Source organism: Halictus rubicundus, chromosome 4 (assembly GCF_050948215.1).
Source record: "Halictus rubicundus isolate RS-2024b chromosome 4, iyHalRubi1_principal, whole genome shotgun sequence".
Lineage (NCBI taxonomy): Eukaryota > Metazoa > Arthropoda > Insecta > Hymenoptera > Halictidae > Halictus > Halictus rubicundus.
Window position 1 is genome coordinate 20,238,694 of NC_135152.1, and position 19,618 is coordinate 20,258,311.

The 19,618-nt window shown below is 42.5% G+C and overlaps 1 protein-coding gene across 4 annotated transcripts in view; it reads right to left on the bottom strand.

The window, feature by feature from the left end:
• Positions 1-19,618, bottom strand: part of LOC143353744 (uncharacterized) — a 164,363-nt gene that overhangs the window by 119,554 nt on the left and 25,191 nt on the right. For all 4 annotated transcript variants that reach the window (XM_076787291.1, XM_076787289.1, XM_076787293.1 and 1 more), the window contains exon 3: positions 17,126-17,411. In XM_076787291.1, the coding sequence (XP_076643406.1) occupies positions 17,126-17,411 (286 nt within the window). The remainder of the gene's footprint in view (positions 1-17,125; positions 17,412-19,618) is intronic.

The window sequence follows — 19,618 nt, forward strand, 5'->3', positions numbered from 1 at the left end:
TAAAATCCGCAGTCTGTTTATACCATTATGGCATTTATGACATTTCTAGCTGGTTCCCCGCCCCACCGTTTCATTTCAGACTCGGAACAATTGGATCGCGGGGCTAAAAAAGATGGAGATCACGTTTGCAGTGTCGCATCGAGCCCTCGAGGATCGAAGTTCGTCGCGATCTATCAATCGGGAGCGACGGGGGCCGGGCACACAACTCGGAAATGAAAAAACCTCCGATGAGGACGACCTTTATAACGGTCAAAGCGTTTCCCATTTAATTAATAACCGGGGAGGAAGGGATGAGAGGGGGTGTGGGAAATAGATTCGATCACAAATAAAAGTGTGCCGAAATGTACTCTGTGTCCCGCAGGTGAAACAATGGGGAAAAAATACACTGGCCAGGGGACAAGCAGGATTTTCTCTACGAACCGCACGTTCCATCAAAATGGACCAATCGTTTTCGCAAGTGCTCGAGGAGAGGGGTGGGGAGAAAACAAAAAAAAATATTGAAACGCCATTTGTTTCGGCGACGAAGCCCCGATTTATCCAACACGACGCCGCCGTATTTATTTGACAAATTATCTACCGTGCGATTTTTACCACCCTGCCATCCCCCTTTGTCGATATGGGGGCGAGGGCAGAAATTTGCGAAAAATTGCGTTAATGCCTGTCCAACTGTTTTTCGCGAGCCCGGACACGCCGGACGACTATTAACCCAGTCGGTGAGAGAAAAACGTTCCGATTTCTTTTTTTTCTTTTTTTTTTTTCTAACAAATAAATCGCTTTTCGCGAACACAACCGAATCGAAGCGATTTTGTGCGCGGGACCCTTGCAACAAACCAGAGAAAATGTTCGAAAAGGAGGTTACTCGATTCGATGTATGTTGGCTTTTGTTTTGTATTATTTAAGGTTCCATTTGTGTTATCGCTGAACTCGTGACACGTTACGTTTGCTTGTTAAAATACGAGAAAATATTTATGTTAATACAGACCGGGAGTAACGTGGTAGGAATATTAATTCGAGTAATTTGAACCGCGAAGGGCTGTTGCGGAAAATGAGGCAAAATTTGTAGATTTTTTACTCTTTGTCGTATTTTGTGTTATCTTTGGATTTATGGAGCAACGGATGTATGTACATATAAAATGGGAAAAATGTTTACGTTAACAGAGATTAAGGGGATTTTCAATTATTCTTCTTTTACGAGGGATGCCTTGCTTGACGAAATAAATTTTATTCTTTTATCTCAGCGTTGCTAGAATTTTATGTAAAAAGCGACATTCGCGGGATAGGTTCGCGATTTATTGTCGTTGTCTGTGACGAAGTACACGTTTTGCAGTTAACTTTTATTTTTTATCGTCTTTCGCGTTCAGTTTGCGGTAAAATTAAAAGAATGCGCGATGTTCGAGTAACATTTTATCCTACAGCGACGTTCCACCGTTAGCTTTCAGATTTTTTCGCCGCGAAACTATGAAACTTTTTATTGGCAGACTTTCGCGGACGCTTTCGCGGATTTTTCATGCGACGTTCACAAATTTTCCGACAAAGAGAAAATCAAAATTGAATTTACTGGAAGCGATCGAGCGCAAAAGGCATTCACACGGCCGGCTGGCATGATTCCAACGGTTGTGGCTCTCATCTGATACAAAAACTGAATCTAATACTGAATTTACTATACATTCAATTATATCCAGCACAAAAAGAAATATATGAAGAATTAAAAGACTTATTTCAAAAATTCAGTATCCCCCATCCTTTTTTAACCTTTCGCAGGTTGCAAAAAGGAACAAATTCCTGTAACTTAGTCATACCACCAACTATAGTGACAGGTGTATCGAAGGTGCCAAGAAAATTCCAAGTCGATCGATCAAGTGGATTCGAAGTTATGGCAGCCAATTTGACATAGTGTCGACAAAAGTGCGAAGGACGTGGCAATCGAACTTCAACTCGCTGTAACTTTGTCAGTTTTGAGAATTTTGGGATGAAAATTTACGGGACGCATTTGTGGAAGAATATTCTTCAAGATAGTGGAACAGAAAAATTTGATTTTGAACATTTCTGCTTCAGAAAATTTTTGTTTCCGAGACGGAAAACAGCGTTCCTGCAACGGCTACTTTCCCCAACGCGTTCTCACGCTTTCTCCAGGTTTCCACGGAAATTTTCCTGGCAAACGCGGGCCGGACACAAGCCCGGATTTCTTTGGGAATCCACTCGGAAACCGTGAAACCGGATGTAGCTTGGATAAATATGCGAGATTCCTCCGGGCGCTTAAACTCGGGGATTATGTCAGCCTGATTTTAAAACAATCGCGGAAGTGGTCCTTTTGTCCTCGCGAAGTTGCTCGAAAAAGAAAGAGAATTCGAACAATTCTACCCCTTCCCCTTAATTAGAAAATAAGAAATCTTCCCGACAACGTCCACCGTTAAATATTCGGACACTCTTAAGAAGACGATAACTTTCTTAATATTGGCCCGTGCTCGGATTTTTGTGAGAATTTGGAACAATTAGTTTGCTACGCGACGTGGAAAAAACGTTTCGAAAAAATTGCAACTGTTTGGAATTGCAGAGAAAATACTATAAAAATTGCTTTTCACAACTCTCAGTATTTTCACCTCGGAAGAATTGCAATTTTAAAAGAAAAACAAAATTTTTCACGTGGTAAACTAATTGTTCCAACTTGTCAAGAAAAAAAGAGAAAAAGTTCTCGTCTTTTCAAGAGTGTTCGAATTATTAATGCCAGCGACTGCGTATCAATTTCGCGTGTAGTTACACGGCATCCATTATATTCGCGTGAAATCAATACGCAACAGGAAGAACATGTTTTCTTTACAAACGCGTAAATAACTCGGGGGGGGTGGGAATACGAGGGAGCATGTTCGCCGTTGGTAATTGATCGTTCGCAACTGCGTTCGAAAACGTTCGAAATTCGAAATTGAATAATTCTCGGATACCCTGGAAAATATTGGATATCACGCACCTCTCGAGTTTCAAAATCGAAACGGGACTTGTATCGTACGTAACGCGCGACTTCTGCGTTTAATTATCGTATAACGAGCCGAAACGGGCCGCGATTAACGCTTTTAACGATCGGGAAAGTGTAATTGGCCGGGCCGATTCGATATTAATGGATTTAATTAGACCCCCCGACTGCGATCTAATTCGGAATTCGCGAACTACAAGTAGATCCGGTTAGATTATAACTCGAACTTGACTCCGGACGTATGAACCGCCGGCAGATTTAATTAGAATCCGGTTCTAACTCGTGCGAACGTAATTCAGATATCGTTTTAACCGTCTAAATCACGGCTGATTTAATGCTGCGCCAATCAACGGGGTAATTCGTCGAGAGCGGACCGAAGCAAAATTTGTTCGAACCTACGATTAAAACTGTCAGCTCGTTCGAAATTAATTATTAGTGGTTGTTCGGAATTAATGTTTCGCGCAAAAATCATTTCGAGCGGATAGACGGGAAACGCAGGTTGATCAAATGGAAATATATATAAATATACGATATATATTTCATTTCAAGCACGTCACGATATTTAATATTTCAACTCGCGACAAAGAGAATTTGGAACGAGTTGGCGAACATCGACGGTAAACCATTTCGAAATTCGTGACTACTAATAACTGTAATAATTACTGATGATATCCAGTATATATTTAAGATTTTAAATAGTCGGAGAAACAGTGAGTCCAAGCTCAGCTACAACAATCAAAAATTAATTCAACGCAAGACGCGTTGCCCGACCAATGTTACTTGCGCTCTACTTGTCCCGTCCGACTTAACACGCGATCGAACTACTTACACGGAGGTCTCTCTGTTCGTCGCTCATTCTCAATCTGTTCCCGAAAAGAAGACGGAAAATAAATAGCGATTCTGCAATAGCCGCACAATTATTACCTTCCCTTCGGATTGCATTTTAACGAGCCACCAGGATTAATTAATTTTTAGCCCTCCGCCAAGCGGCTATCGTCCCTCTTGACCCGCTATTTCTTCGACGAAATTGGGGGCTGACCCTCTCCGCGAAACCGACGAATCGTTCGCACACGATCTTGGATCTTGGATTCTAGGATTTCTAAAGAATTCCGTGTTTCCAGCATTTCATTAAGACCTTTCTGGAAAATTCTTCCGCTCGAACAAGGAATTTATTTTATGTAGGAATTTAAGAACAAGGAATTTATCATATTTATTCTCGTTGGGACGCAATGCGAGACCCACGAAACTGTCTCTCGAATTTGACACCGAGTTACAAACACTTCGACCACCCTTGCTAGAGGCAATAAATTAGCCTAAGAGCCGAAGGCTCTTGAGCCCCAAGCGACGGGACTCGACCCATGTTTTCTGCGACTTTCCGACGCCATAACATTAACAATTTAAGACAGCGTTTGGACAACCTCTAAACACTCACCCCCAATTTTCTCCCACTACTATTTACCACCTCCACCAACAATTTCACATCCCTTAAAAACCCATCTCTGCGTGCGAGTATTGAGTCTTCAGCTAGTCCTCGTTTAAGCCACATCTTTTTGTACAGGGTGTAACAAAATTTAGTGTCATGGTTTTGGCAGACGGTTGTACTCCCTCGGATCGGTGGAGATTTGTTAAAAGAAATTGCCGCAAAATTGACTTTGACCTTGCAATTCAAGGTCAAATTTTGTTATGCTTGTATCGCATTCTACTCGCCGTGGGGACCAAACTTGTCAAAGGAACCGTAAGGTCGCAACTGAACCGTTCTCTTGTGTCAAATGAATAGAATGCCAAAGAATCATATATCCGAAATTTTTTTATATTTTTCAAACACGAACGCTGTTTTTATACCGCCCGTGCATTTGAAAACTTTCCAGCCGAATATCTCGAAAAGTATGACAGATATTAAAAAAGTGTAAAACGCGTGACCAAGGCAGTATCAGTTTTTTATTTGGATGGCGTTTTTCAAGGTCATTTGAAGGTCAACTTTGTTTTTCGAAATGGAAACCTATATTTTTGATTATGGGATCTTATTGTACGCAAAAAGACCAGCAATTCTTCAATTCTTTCTTCTTTGGGAACTACGTGAAGTGCGAATAGAACACCTACTTTATACAATACAAAGGGTAGAGTTTGCTATCCGGAGAAATTAGTCTTTCCCCTCGTTCAGGTCAATATGAGACAGCGAATTTTCGAATTTCAAGTTCAGATTCGTGATCAGCGACCCCGAAAAACGGCCTAATACCAATTTTCGAGCAGAACCAATAATTTTTTAATAAGTTCTGAGGTTTTGATCACGTTTTCGCGATTTCGGACCGCTGTGAGACGTCGACGTTCGTCGAATTTTCCGTGTTCGGGTGCAAGAAAAGCCTGGGAGGTTCTCGACAATGGTGGAACAAGGGCTGCGGTGGTCGTAACACGGGAATTCACTGACCCCCGGATGATAATGAGGCGATTAACCACGTTGTTCTCGTTGGAGCCCGACGAGACAGACCCGAGAGAGAGAGAGAGAGAGAGAGAGAGAGAGAGAGAGAGAGAGAGAAAGAGAGAGGGAGGGAGTGGTAGCCCCAGGGGAGAACGCGGATAATTAAAGAACCGGCGTGATAAAGAGGAATAAGCTGGAACCAGACTACTTTGCACTTTCGTTTGGGGGCGAGCCGTCATGCACAATAGGTCTCATCGATATTGTCTCTCGCCGACAAATTGCTCGAGGGCCGGTATCGATCGCGAAACCTTTTAAAAGCGCTGCCTGGAACTTTTTACCGGGCGGGTGAATATGCAGGTGTGTGGCTCCGTGACTTCTCTCCTCCCTCGGATGTCGCGGATAATAAAGATTATGCGAGCCGGCGGATAGCTCATTTCCCTGCTGCTTTTTACGAAATAAAATATTTCGGGGACTTCGCTTCGGTCCTTGGAATCTCCCGAGAATCTAACACTAGAGAATTTACTTTAGAAGTCTGTAAAAGACTGCCGGATTCTTCTGAAAAACTGTGAACACCATAGTGTTTCTTTGAGGAGCATAGGCTTCATGGGGAGCCCCCATGACTCCTCCAGTTTATGAGAATCCCTCCAAGTCCTTTAAAAGGTTCTTCAAGTTCCTGGTAGATCCCTAACTCCTTTAGAAGCCTTTAACGGCTTGCTGGGTTTGTTTAAAATTATCTAGCAGCCATTATGTTTCTCTGAAGAATATAGCAGTGACCACCGATTGCTCCTGATGACTCCTGATGACTCTTGATGTCTCCTAATAGCTTCCAAAGCGTCCAAAGACCTAGGCGGGTTCCTTTAAAATTTTGTAAAGATCATTGTGTTCCTCCGAGAGATATAACGAGCTCCTGATGGCTCCTAATGACACCTGATATCTCTTGATGACTCTTGGTGTCCAGGGGGTGTCTCCTTGATTTCTTCTAAAGCCTCTAAAGAGCTACTAGTTCCTTTGAAAATGATTAAGAGTCATTATGGTTCCTTCGAGGCGCATAACAAGCTCTCGATGGGTCCCGAAGACTCTTGATGACTCGTCAATTTCTTGAACAGCTCTCCAGATCCTTTAAAAGACTCTTGATGGCTTCTTGACTCCTTCAGAAGTCTCTAAAGATCCGCTATATTCTTTTAAAATGATCTGAATGTCATTGTACTCTTCCGAGGAACATAACAGGTTCTTGATAACCCTTGATGGCTCTTGATGGTTCCCAATGGCACCTTGAGGACTCCTTGAAATGGCTTGGGAGCCAAAGAATTTCTTTCGGGATCTTCAGAAGCCATAGGAGTCGCGTGGAAGTTCTTGGGGCAACCTAAGATCCCTTTGCGAGCATCCGAGGATCTTTGATTTAGACAGGACTTCTAAGCAAACTGCTGAGAGATCTCGAGGACCCTTTGATTTTCTTTGAAAGCACCCGAGTGCCACTAAATCCTCCTGGAAGACTGTGGCGATCGTTGAGAACCCGTGGGTTCATGTAGAAACACCCGAGGGCCTTTTGAAATCCTTTGGAAGCACTCGATCATCTCTTGACTAGATCGAGTTCTTGCGGAGACTTTTGAAAGTACTTGTGGGCTCTTAATATTCCTTCAGAGTTTATTTCAGGGTACATTGGGAACACGCACATTTTTCTGAAAGCTCTTAGAGCCCATCATGGACTACCCAGAATTTTCTGGATGCTCCTATAGTCTATCGCGAATTCCTAGATTTTTCTGAAATTTCCTAGAGTACCTTATGGTCTCTTAGAATTTTCTGGAAGCCCCTAGAGTTAATCATGAACTTTCAGAATTTTTTGGCAGTTTCTAGAATCCATCATGGACTACCCAGAATTTTCTGGATGCTCCTATAGTCTATCGCGAATTCCTAGATTTTTCTGAAATTTCCCAGAGTACCTCATGGTCTCCCAGAATTTTTTGGAAGCCTCTAGAGTCCCTCGTGGACTACCCAGAATTTTCTGGAAGCTCCAAAGATCAATGTTGGAGTTCTATATTTCTTTAAAATCTTCCAGAGTCATTTAACCAGTTAGCTGTTGCGACCTCTTTGAAAAATGTGTAAAAATGCAAAAAAAATGCAAAATTAATTATAGCTGTTTTGGCGAGTATACTCGTCATGACACAAAATATTGCCATTTCTTCATGACGAGTATACTCGTCAAACACAGTTAACTGGTTAAAGATTCTTCGATATTTCTGGAGGAAATACAAGCTCTCAAACCGTTCCGAAACATCCTGGAGGCCACGATGTACCCCTCCCAGAATCCCCCGGCAAACAATCTCAAGGTCCTCTCGCGTTTGCGAAACGCGGCTCTAAATTAATTAACACCGCGCGTGCCAATAATATGCTTTTAAATCCACTACATCGATAATGGCCCGAAATAATTAAAGATAATCGGCAATCCAAGGGGACGCATGGACGGATAGCGTATTAACGAGCCCGGACCGTCAAATAAATCGTCCTGCGTTCATTAGCATAGCTCATTACGGAGGCGATTGCAAAATTCATAACGCGCAAGAGTTGGATTTCGAGATCCTACCACCGCGGAGAAACGAAGCAAACAATTCGAAACCTGATAATATTCTGGTAAAATTACATTTACAAAAACCGAAATAACTTATTACCTTAAATAACTTATTAACTTAAAACCGAAAATACAAAACACGGACCGAAAGATTTTTCCAATCCGTGGGATGGGGTGGGGGGGGACGGATTCTCGCCGACAAAACGCGACCCAGAAATTACGATTTCGGAGAAAAAACCCCGCAGAATCTCTGTTGTGGGGGAGACGGAACGGTGCAGCAGTTCGCAATGAGCCCAATCCACGGTTCCCGAGGGAAAAACGAGGAGAACAGGCTGTTCAACGCGCGTTTTTCGTTCCGTGTCTTTAGGTAGACCGGCTCTGAAAAGTTCCACGGTGCGTTTGTCACCGGAAGATCCAATTATCGAAACGAGCCGAGTTGTTTCCGCGGGCAGGTTATTCCGTCTCTTTGAGAACGAACCACGTCAATTCCGCGAGGAAGCGGCAGGAAAAAAAAACAGAGTAGAAAGACGGATAAAAAGTAAGGGAGAGAGAGAGAGAGAGAGAAAGAGAAGAGTCGACGATTCATGCGAGGACCCAAGCCGAGCTCGCATACATTTCAAATGTTGCCGCAGTGTTCTCGTGAAGATGATCATTGCCGCGCGCAAGAAGCTTGAATAGCCTTTCACGTGTTCCGAGGAGCAACCACTTCTCGTTCTCTCGAGCTCGAATGTAAAACGCCCCTCCAACCCCGAAGACGTCTATGGGTCAGAGGCTCCAGCTGATGCCACCGGCTTTACAGCACCGCCCACGCACGATGTTCCACGGAAAATCCCGAATTTATTGCCATTGTCACCGATGTTTCTCGTGGCAGTCCTCTGGGGCGCCTGTGCGGAGCCGACAAAATTTTTTCAGCGAATAAAACCAACGCGGATTTGAAGATTGAACTCTCCCCTTCGCAATCATCCCCTAACAATCAATGTCCGATTTCTTTTTCACGAAGTTACGGCAAAAGAAACACAAAGAGACGTTGCTGTGTACTTCAAGTGCAAAACTGTGCCGAAAAATTCACTCCCTTACTGCAAATATATTGAATATATTAAAAGCAAATATAACGAATGAAAGCAGAGATCTTGCCCTTTAAAATGAGCCCAGGCACGTGATCGTCCGATTTTTTCTCTCGGAGTTATCGCATGAGAAACACAGCGAGACGTTCGGGAGCAGGAGCAGCTACTTTCTCGTGGTCCTCATTGGCTAGCGGGTCGCTGGTGCCTCGCGGTTGGTCCCTGCGCGAAGTAGTGGGGATAGGAACGCCTCGAGGGCGTGGCGAACGCGCGACGCAACGGAGGAAATCACTTGTCATCGAACAAGTTTTTGTTTATTTACAAGAAAGTCTGCTCCGACGTACACCAACGATTCTCACAAGTAGAACAGCCCGACGGTATTACATTCGTGATAAAAATTTAATTCGATGCGATAAGGATTGGAGAATTGGCTGACACGATCCGGGACTTCAAGGTAATTCAAATATCCTTCTAAAGAATTAGAACGAAGGACAGGAGCCCTCGAGAAGTAATCCTCCCTTGACATCCCGTTAATGTTTTCGGAAACCGTGCAATTCATTATTCGAGGCCGTCTTATTGGAGCGGGCGTGTCCCGCCACTTTAAACACGCCGTGTTTCATTTTCCCGGTGCTTGATCTGTTCTCCAATTTCCCGTCGCGCGTGCCGTCGGCATTCTTTCAGAGAAATAAATTCTCATTTCCCTCCGTTGCTCCTTCGTTGTTCCCTTTGAAACGGATTCCCCGCGGAATTCCTCTCTGTCCAATGATATTATTCCGGAGGAAATTCTTATCGCCGTTCCCGCGATTTTTTCCAAAAGTTTCCCTATGCAAAACCAGTTTCATACCTCGACCAACCGGTTCCCGCTGTTCCCGTCTGTTGTCCCCGACAGGCCGAGAATTTTTCGGGATCGGTCCTGGCCTCCGTAAAATTGCGAAATTCAATTGGGCCGTGACCGTCGCGCGAAAAACGAACAATAGTTCTCGCTGTTCGCCTCGATTGCTTTGCTCTCTCCATTTCGCGGCCGAGAATTTTTCTCGATTCGAAATCAATTTAAATCAATTATATCAGTGATTTCCTCCGTAGCGTCGCGGCACGGCCACGCCCTCGGGGCGTTCCTATCCCCACTATCCCGCGCAACGACTGACCAGCCAATCAGAACGGCGCTGAAGTAGCCTCTCCTACTCCCGAACGTCTCGCTGTGTTTCTCGTGCGATAACTCCGAGAGAAAAAATCGGACGATCCCGTGCCTGGGCTCATTTCGAAGGGCGGGATCTCTGCTTTCATTCGTTATATTTGCAGTAAGAGAGGAGAATTGAGAGCAAATATTTTCGGTGAATTTTTCGGCACAGTTCTGCACCTAAAGTACACAGCAACGAAAAATCGTGCAGTGGAAAATTGTTTAAACTCCACACCGCGGTTTAAAGAAACAATGATAGGGCGTTAAGAGACACTTTCGACACGCCCTGTACGTCACCGGTTATCTTTTACCTCCGATCGACGTCAACAGTGATTCAATTTAACTGGCGAAATGATTTTCGCGCTCGAAGCCGCAGAGATTCGCGGAGAGCCTCGGCTCCGGGCAATTTTTCCGCGAGAAATATGGCCGTGATCGGGGGATTCGACGCGAGAACTTATCAGCGTGCCGGTTCCTTGGGTTCCTTCCCTCCCGGTTGATTCACGCGCAGAACTCGCGTCAGAAATCACGCGAATCGATCGCCGATATCGCTGACGTATCGCGATCCCCCGCGCTCGGTGATGGATTTGTCGCTGCGGAGGGACGCTCGAACTTTTAACGAGTTTCCAAAGAATCTCGTCCCGAGGTGATCGGTTATTATTCGTGGCCGCGGCACCAACCGGAAATGGAATCCTCGACTTCTCTCCCCGCCCCCCGCCCCCGCCGCCGTGCCACTTTCATCCCCGCTTTTATACGTATCCGCGAAACTTGTCGGGTTCCACTTTTATTCCCCATTTTCCCTATGCAACGTGCCATTTTTTTTTTCTCGACCGGCCATTATTCTTCACGCCCGTTCTCATCCTTCCCGAATATTATTGAAACATTATTTATTCCCTGCGGAGATTAGTTCGTTCGAACCGACGCACAGTGTGACGAATGGGCTTTTTAGCTGGACAAAATTAACTTTCAAATAAAGAAAAACTAACTGTGCTAATATAATCTAAAATATAACCATGTATTAAAACCCTTGAATATTAAAACTTAAAATTCTTTTGTTGTATGTTTACAGAGCGTGTAAACTTCACCTAAAAGACGAACACCTAACCTATAAATGAATGGGCACATTTCCATACGCGCTAGAAGTATGTTAAAATGTACTAAGGAGTGTTTAAATTTTCTATATATGATGGATATAACATCTCCAAACATGTATTTTCACTTGAGTAATTCCAAATTACCGATAACATTCCTCTATTTTTGTAAATTAAGTGTCAAAGACGGTACTTATTTTTCCACAGAAACGGCCATGTTACTACTCTTCGTTAATGAATTAGTATATGCGCCACGTCGGTCCACGCGATGATTTTTACATATAATAAAGTAGAGATTCTCTACTTTATTTTAATACCAAAATTGGCTTGTAGAACGTTGGAGAACTATACTAATTTTTACAATGAAGTTACGTCGTTTTACGCACACGCTCGTGACAATCATAGCTCGGGGCGGGCGTTTCGAACGCAGCCGATGCCGATTGCCGTCGCCACTTATTGTTAGCGGTTTGTTTAGTCTCATTCGTTGTATATTGAAGGAATAAACAATGATAAGATCCCCGAGTTTTCCTCTGAACTTTCTTCGTATGAAAATTCGTTTCTTCATTCGTAAACCCAAACATTTGTCGTAACACAAACACGTTTAGATATATTCTATTTACATTTGTTTGTAAGTTATTAGTTTTAGTTATTAGTACATAAGTTATTTGTTTCTAGCAACCGAACGTTTCTATTTAAGACTTTGATTTTGATCTCTGTTATTTCCTTTGTTTTATTTATATTTTCATGTTATTATATTTTTATTAAAATAATAAACAATAATATGAAGTAGAATTGTTATTTATAAATGGAAACCTTATACTAAACCAAAGAAAAATTCTTTCCCGTTGGAATGTCTGAATCTCCACAAAGTAACATTTACAATAATTTTCCAAAATTACATTCTTTTTGTCCATACTTAAAAATGACGTCTTCTCTAATAATATCTAGTACTTGTTAAATCATTCTGTGTTACATAGGTCCATTACTAACTTTGTTGTATTTTATATTTAATTATAAATCATTTAAAATATATTGTTTAATCAACAAAAACCAACTAAATGTAAAAAATTAATAATTATTCGTATTTTATGCAACTGTAAACATATTAATCGAGAAATATAGAAAAATGGGCGATTTAGAATTTTGGACAGCTAAAAAGGCCATTCGTCACACTGTGCGACGTGAACTACTGATAAGGAATCAAATCTTCTCCCGTACAAATTGAAACGATTGTGTGGAGTTTAACCAATTTTTTCCCGAGAAAAAAACCGACGTGGATATGAGGATTGAACTCTGCCCTTTACAGTCGCGCTTTATCGATGCACGATTTTTTTTTTTGCTAGCTTCTTATTAAACTATGAACGGAGAGTAAGAATAGTTGGACCGCGCGAGTTATACGCGTCTTCGAAGCTGATGAATAGGGTATCGAGCGTCGACGTATCATGGACAAAAGCCATGAAAAGCGCCGGGAACTCTGTCAGCGTAATTTCAAGCGACGCGAGGCGACGCGACGCGCGACACAGAGCTTTCGGCGCGTCTTCTCGTTCGACGCAATTTCCTGCGTCGCGTCGCGGACGACGTTGCTTCACGGCTCGGGAAACTTCGTCGAACGAAACAATCGACTACGGAAAGACACGCCGAGCCCTCCTCAATTTCACGAACTACTTAAGAAACAAAGTTAACGCCTCATCCGCCGATTACAGGATACGCGCGCCCCGCTCGTCTTTCGAATTTTCCTGAAACCCGATTTGCTTACCCTGGAGCTCGGCGAGAGTTCCGATTTGTTTCTTGCTAACCAGCGGAGCCGTTCAAATGAAATTTTGGGAGCTTGTGAAACGAGGGAAAACGGTAGCCGTAGTATATTTTTTTTAGTTGTGGTAAGTTATTTTTGAGGGGAGAAACTGTTTGTTAATGTTTTCGAGTGATAACTCGAGAACGGGTTGGGAATCGAAAAGAATTTTTCCGGCTAAAAACCGTAAACTTTTGGAACGTTAAATGCGTTCGTATGATTGTATACAGCTTCTTTAATGGTGGAGACAATAATTTAATTTCCTAGGTTGACCATGTTCAAAATAAAAAATTGTCTTGCCTATCTCTCGCTGTTCTCGAGTTGGTATTTTAGTGGTCAATCTTTGGAGGGTGGTTTCATCCCTTGAACTAACGATATCATGAATAAAAAACAATACAGAAACTAGTATTATTACCTCCTCTACAAGCCCGCAAAATTTTATTTAGGTGGCTTAACAAATGATGAAGTAATAAATCAATAAAGTTGACACTGGAATAAATTCAATGACCAATCTTTGGAGGGTGGTTTCATTCCTTAACCTTGGGATTTCATCAATAAAAAAATGATTGAAATTAGTATTCTTACTTGCTCTACAAGCCCGTAAAATTTTATTTAGATGGCTTCACAAATAATGAAGTATTAAATCAATAAAGTTGACACTGACATAAATTCAATGACCAATCTTTGGAGGGCGGTTTCATTCCTTAACCTTGGGATTTCATCAATAAAAAAATGATTGAAATTAGTATTCTTACTTGCTCTACAAGCCCGCAAAATTTTATTTAGATGGCTTAACAAATGATGAAGCAAGAAATTGTTTAAATTTGCCGAGGCTCTCATCCCCTAATCTCGATTTTCGCAAGCCACATAAACAGAATTAATTATGCGAAACAAAAATAAGCATTGGCGAGGATTAAACTGAATGCTTCAATTTGTCTCGGTAAATTTTAACAGAAATTTTTACGGCTCCAGGGACGGTGAGGGGTTGTCGGAAAAAATTGATAACCGTAATCAGGCGAGATCGCGTCGCAAAAAAATCAGTATCACGAAACACGGCGCGTATCATTTTAACCTAGTTCTCATCCGGCTCTTCAATTCCGCGAACATTTTCTGTGGTGGGCGGGCAAAAGCGCGCGAGACAAACTTTCCGTTGAAATGTGCAACATAAATCATCGTTTTCACAAAAAAAAAGAAGAATAATGCTTCAATGAAATATTAAAAATCCTGCATTTATTAAAAAAAGTAACCAGATCAAATACAAGACGGTAAAACGATTTAAACAATTTAAAGATACTATTATATCGCTCTATTGATCCATCAATTTATCAAAATATTATATCTCTATTGATCCTAAAAACGAAACAAACATCTGCGTAGCTCCTGTGTCTTGCAGTTACCGCAGGCAATTTGTATTCTGCATAACTGTGTTGCACCTAATAACTAAACTGCGGGTCTGTATGGAAACTAAAAATTCAAGAAACTGGAGCCAGAAACTAATGCGCAATACTATGTTTCATTGTTTCATATTTCATGACTTTTGTCGGAAATGCGTGAAATCCGCAGTGTCGAAATCGCGATTTTTCAAAAGAAAGAAGATTGCTCCTAACACAGTCGAATATTAAAAATCTTGCGCTTGATAGCGCGTCGCAATGTGAATGCGCTTTTCTGCACAACTAATTCCGACTTGCGCTATTGTGTCCAGCCACCAGAGAGATTTAATATTATCCGGTACTCGAAACTCGGCCTTGTCCCTCCGTTAAAATAAATTTTCGAGCGAGACTCGGAACGGCCGGCTCTCGTCGTCGTTGCAACGAAAAAAGAAAAAAGAAAAAAGCTCGAAAGAGTTATGAATAGCGAACGCGGAAAAACTGGACGCGCGCGCGAAAATTCACCGTGACATCTTTGTCCGACGATCGGCCATGTGGAAAATAGTGGACGCGAAGGATAAAAGTAATGCTCGCGTCCGTGATGGCACCGGCGCGACGGAAAAAGAAAGAAAATATCTTTATTAACGTTTCGCGAGCCCCGGGGACGATCTGTATGCAGACTGGATTTGCCCGTACAACTCTATGCAAATACTATGGGGACAGATCGGATAAATAGCGGGGTGCTGACGTATGCGACTAACACATACAGTCGGTCCCATAAGTATTCGGACGCTCTTAAAAATCGCATAACTTTGTCAATATTGAATTATACTACTTGAATTTTTTTGAGAAGTTTGGATCACTACATAACGTGAGAAAAATGTTTGATTAACCCTTTGCACTCGAAGCTACTTTAACTCCAATGTGAAACATTTCTTCGGACCTAGAATGCTCTTCTATATATTTTTTTCTCATGTTATACGTACGAAAATGATGCAACTTAATCGTACAATACCGAAATGTTTAGTAATTTATTAAATACAAATTTAATTTAATTTAATTTTTAGTGGTGCCTTACAGCCACCATTCGAGTTAAAATTGCAATTGGTCGAAATCACAGAAAGTACTGAAAGTTGTATATTGCAACTTTTTTATGCGGGCTTGTATCAAAAATTTAAAAAGTACGTTTTGTACTTCTGTATCAATTATACATATCCTGAATATTTCATCTAAAGCGGTCAACATTGCACCGAGCTACAAACGTTTAACGATGAAAACTTAAGGGCGAAAGTCGCAGAATTTTGGCCTTCTCAGGGAATTTATGTGATCATTTTCGAACATCTGCAGCTCATTGCAACGTTCACCGATTTTGATGAAATTCTCAGAATATGTATAATTCATCTACAAATCGTACTTTCTAAATTTTCAATGCAAGTCCACATAAAGAAGTTGCAAAATACAACTTTTAGTATTTTCTCTGCACTTTCGACCAATTGCAATTTTTGTAAAAAATTCTTTTTCACTTTACGTAGTGATCCAATTGTTCTAACTTCTCAAAAAAAATTCAATTAGTATAGTCGAATATAGGCAAAGTTATGCGATTTTTAAGAGCGTACGAATACTTATGGGACTGACTGTAGCTACATCCCAACGGATAACCTCGATTTCTAACTAATTCTAACGCTACAAAAATTCTATTAGGTCGCATACAAAATTTCGGATGTTTAACACTAAACCTACCGAGCCTTAAAAGCAACTAATACATATGTTGTCTTATAAAAATGACGAGATTGAATTCATTTGGATTTTCTGCGGTTCGTATTATAATACATTCTCTCCTAAATATATTTATTTAATCATTTCCCACGAAAGCACTTTTACGATTTCAGTAATTGTAAAATAAAAAATCTGGAACGGTCATTTTGACCGGCTGTGGTAGGTTTAGTGTTAACAGTGTCATTAAACAAACATAACCTTTTCCTAAATCAATTTACGGATGAAGGTAAGCATCATTCTGATCAACATATTCTGTCAATGAATTACAAGTTTCTCGGTGGAAAACTGTGCTTTTTCAATACTAAATATGTTCGTTATTAATTTCCCATACTCACAATCAGTGAATTCTCGATATATGTCAACAACACGGGTCCTGTCAGCGTCGAGTATCGTCCATGAGACATACCCGTGTTATGTTTACACTTCTTCAAGGCCTTTCTATTCCGCGACATTTATCATCCAGGCCTTGGCGACATATATAGAGAACTCACTGTTTTATCGACTTCCTTCTTCCTACAAGAAGTGATCTCGACTGCGGGTCTTTGTGCAACATAAAAATTGTCGAAATTAGTATTAAGGAACTTCGTAAATACCAGAAATTTCTTGAATAGCTTGAGAAAGCTGAAAACGATTTATACTCTTCGCTTCCTCGATCTTTGAACTGTCTCTCTCTTGAATAACACCTACCCATTGTTTAGGCAAATGCATAAAATCCGCTGTTCTTCGTGTTCATCGGTGAACAATTTCTCAAAAAAGACAGTGCACTGCAGGAGGGACGTGCGAAAAGGATTGAAGCTGGCGCGAAGAATCGACGGAGGCGGGATTCTCAGGTGATTAAACTGGTAAGAGGAGTTTGGAAGGAGAAATGAAGAGCGGAGAGGGATAATTGAGAATAGATAAAAAGAATAGTAACTCACCAGCACGGATGGCGCGGATCCACTCGGCGCGATCCTGCTCGCGGGCGGCTAGAAGGTAGAGCGTGTACTCTTGGCCGGCTTCCCGATAGCCCACCTGGAAAGGTAGTCCAGGTGGTCTTCCGCCCCCGCCGCCAATTCCGCCTCCTCCTCCGACGCCGCCGGTGCCTGCCTCGCTGCCTGCCACCTCGCTGCCGACGCCGCCGACGCCGCCGGCGTTGCTCCCGAGGCTCGCCGTTTCAACCACGTGGACGCTCTCGACCGCGATTCTACCTCGTTCCTTGCGCCGCTATACACACACAGAGACAGAGAACAACCGGCTCGTTATCTTGTCCAGCACCGAGAGTCGACAGAACAGAACGAGAACTAATGAAACGAGACCTCGAACGAGGACACCGTCGCCTTCTTGAACTCTATCCGTCTTTTATTGGCAGCATACTGCCATTGAATCGAGGTATTTTACTTTGGAACCGTGTTACCTCCGTTGCGTCGCGCCTTCGACACGCCCCCGGGGCGTTGCCATTAGCGTTAGGCTTCAGTTCATTACTTTTGACGAGTTTGGTACGATTCATTGAAGCTTGTTCTACTTTCCGAATAAAAGAAGGAATAGACACTTTCTTCCGTTGCGTCGCGGCTTGGTCACACCCCCCGGGCCGTTGTCATTAGCGTTCATTAGGTTCAGTTCATTACTTTTGACGAATTTAGTAAGCTTCATTCAGGCTTATTCTACTGTAGAACGTGTTTCTTTGCAAATAAAAGAAGGAATGACAGTTTCCTCCGTTGCGTCGCGCCTTTGTCACGCCCCCGGGGCGTTGCCATTTGTACTAGGCTTCATTTCATTACTTTTGTCGAGTTTAGTAAGATTCATTCAACCTTATTCTACTGTAGAACGTGTTTCTTTGCAAATAAAAGAAGGAATGACAGTTTCCTCCGTTGCGTCGCGCCTTTGTCACGCCCCCGGGGCGTTGCCATTTGTACTAGGCTTCATTTCATTACTTTTGTCGAGTTTAGTAAGATTCATTCAACCTTATTCTACTGTAGAACGTGTTTCTTTGCAAATAAAAGAAGGAATGACAGTTTCCTCCGTTGCGTCGCGCCTTGGACACGCCCCCGGGGCGTTCTGATTAGCGTTAGGCTTCAGTTCATTACTTTTGACGAGTTTAGTAAGATTCATTCAAGCTTATTCGACTGTGGAACGTGTTTCTTTGCAAATAAAAGGAGGAATGACACTTTCCTCCGTTGTGTCGCGCATTGGTCACACCCCCGGGGCGTTCCCTTTAGCGTTAGGCTTCAGTTTATTACTTTTGACGAGTTTAGTAAGATTCATAGAAGCTTATTATACTGTAGAACGTGTTTCTTTGCAAATAAAAGAATGAATGACACTTTCCTCCGTTGCGTCGCGCCTTGGGCACACCCCCAGGGCCTGGCCATTAGCGTTAGGCTTCAGTTCATTACTTTTGACGAATTTGGTACGATTCATTGAAGCTTGTTCTACTTTCCGAATAAAAGAAGGAATAGACACTTTCTTCCGTTGCGTCGCGGCTTGGTCACGCCCCCGGTGCGTTGTCATTAGCGTTCAGTTCATTACTTTTGACGAGTTTAGTAAGATTCATTCAAACTTATTCTACTTTCGAAATAAAAGAAGGAATGACACTTTCTTCCGTTGCGTCGCGGCTTGACCACGCCCCCGGGGGCGTTCCCATCAGCACCGCGAACTGACCAATGGCAAGTCAGCAGCAATTCTTCTACTCTCGAATGTCTTGCTATGTTTCTCGCGTAATAATTTCGTGAAAGAAAATCTGGCGACTATCCGCGAGGGCTCGTTTTAAAGGGCGAGACCTTTACTTTCGTCTCTGTAACATGTTTCTTTTTTTTTTTTTGTATCTTAAATGCTCTTTTAAGCTATTAAACGAATGGAAATGATTTTTCGAACCTCGTACAGGCGTTTCAATTTTAAGAAGATGGATGTTTTTCGTTTTTACTCGTACACTAGATTTGAAGGGGTGGTTACAAAAGGAAGTGTTCAGTCTTTGAGTTCACAGTGGTTTGAAATCGACCGCGATTCTACCTGGTTCCTCGGCGCAGTTAAGACATGGAACAACCAGCATGCCGGCTCGTTATCGTGTAGGGGCACCGAGTGGAGGAAAAAAAGTCAAAAGAAGTGAAACGAGACCAGAAGCCGAGACGTGGCCGGAAGGCGGGCCGGATGTACACGCGACCGCCACTCTCCTCCGCTTCCGTTTTCACCGGAAGACGTTTATACATTTTATACCCGCGCTTACTTTCCTTTTTTCATCTTGCTTTCCTCTCAATTTTTTCCCCTTCTTTCCTTTTCCTTTTTTCGCCGAAGCTGAAAGGGAAGACTTTGCTCTTTGCGTTATCACTCGATTTTAGTCGCCGCGATGCCTTTTCAAATGGTTTCTGCCGCGTTTACTGTGTTCAAGATGGCGCCCCGGAGAGGCAGATGTAGAGGGTACGTGCAATAATCGAGATAGC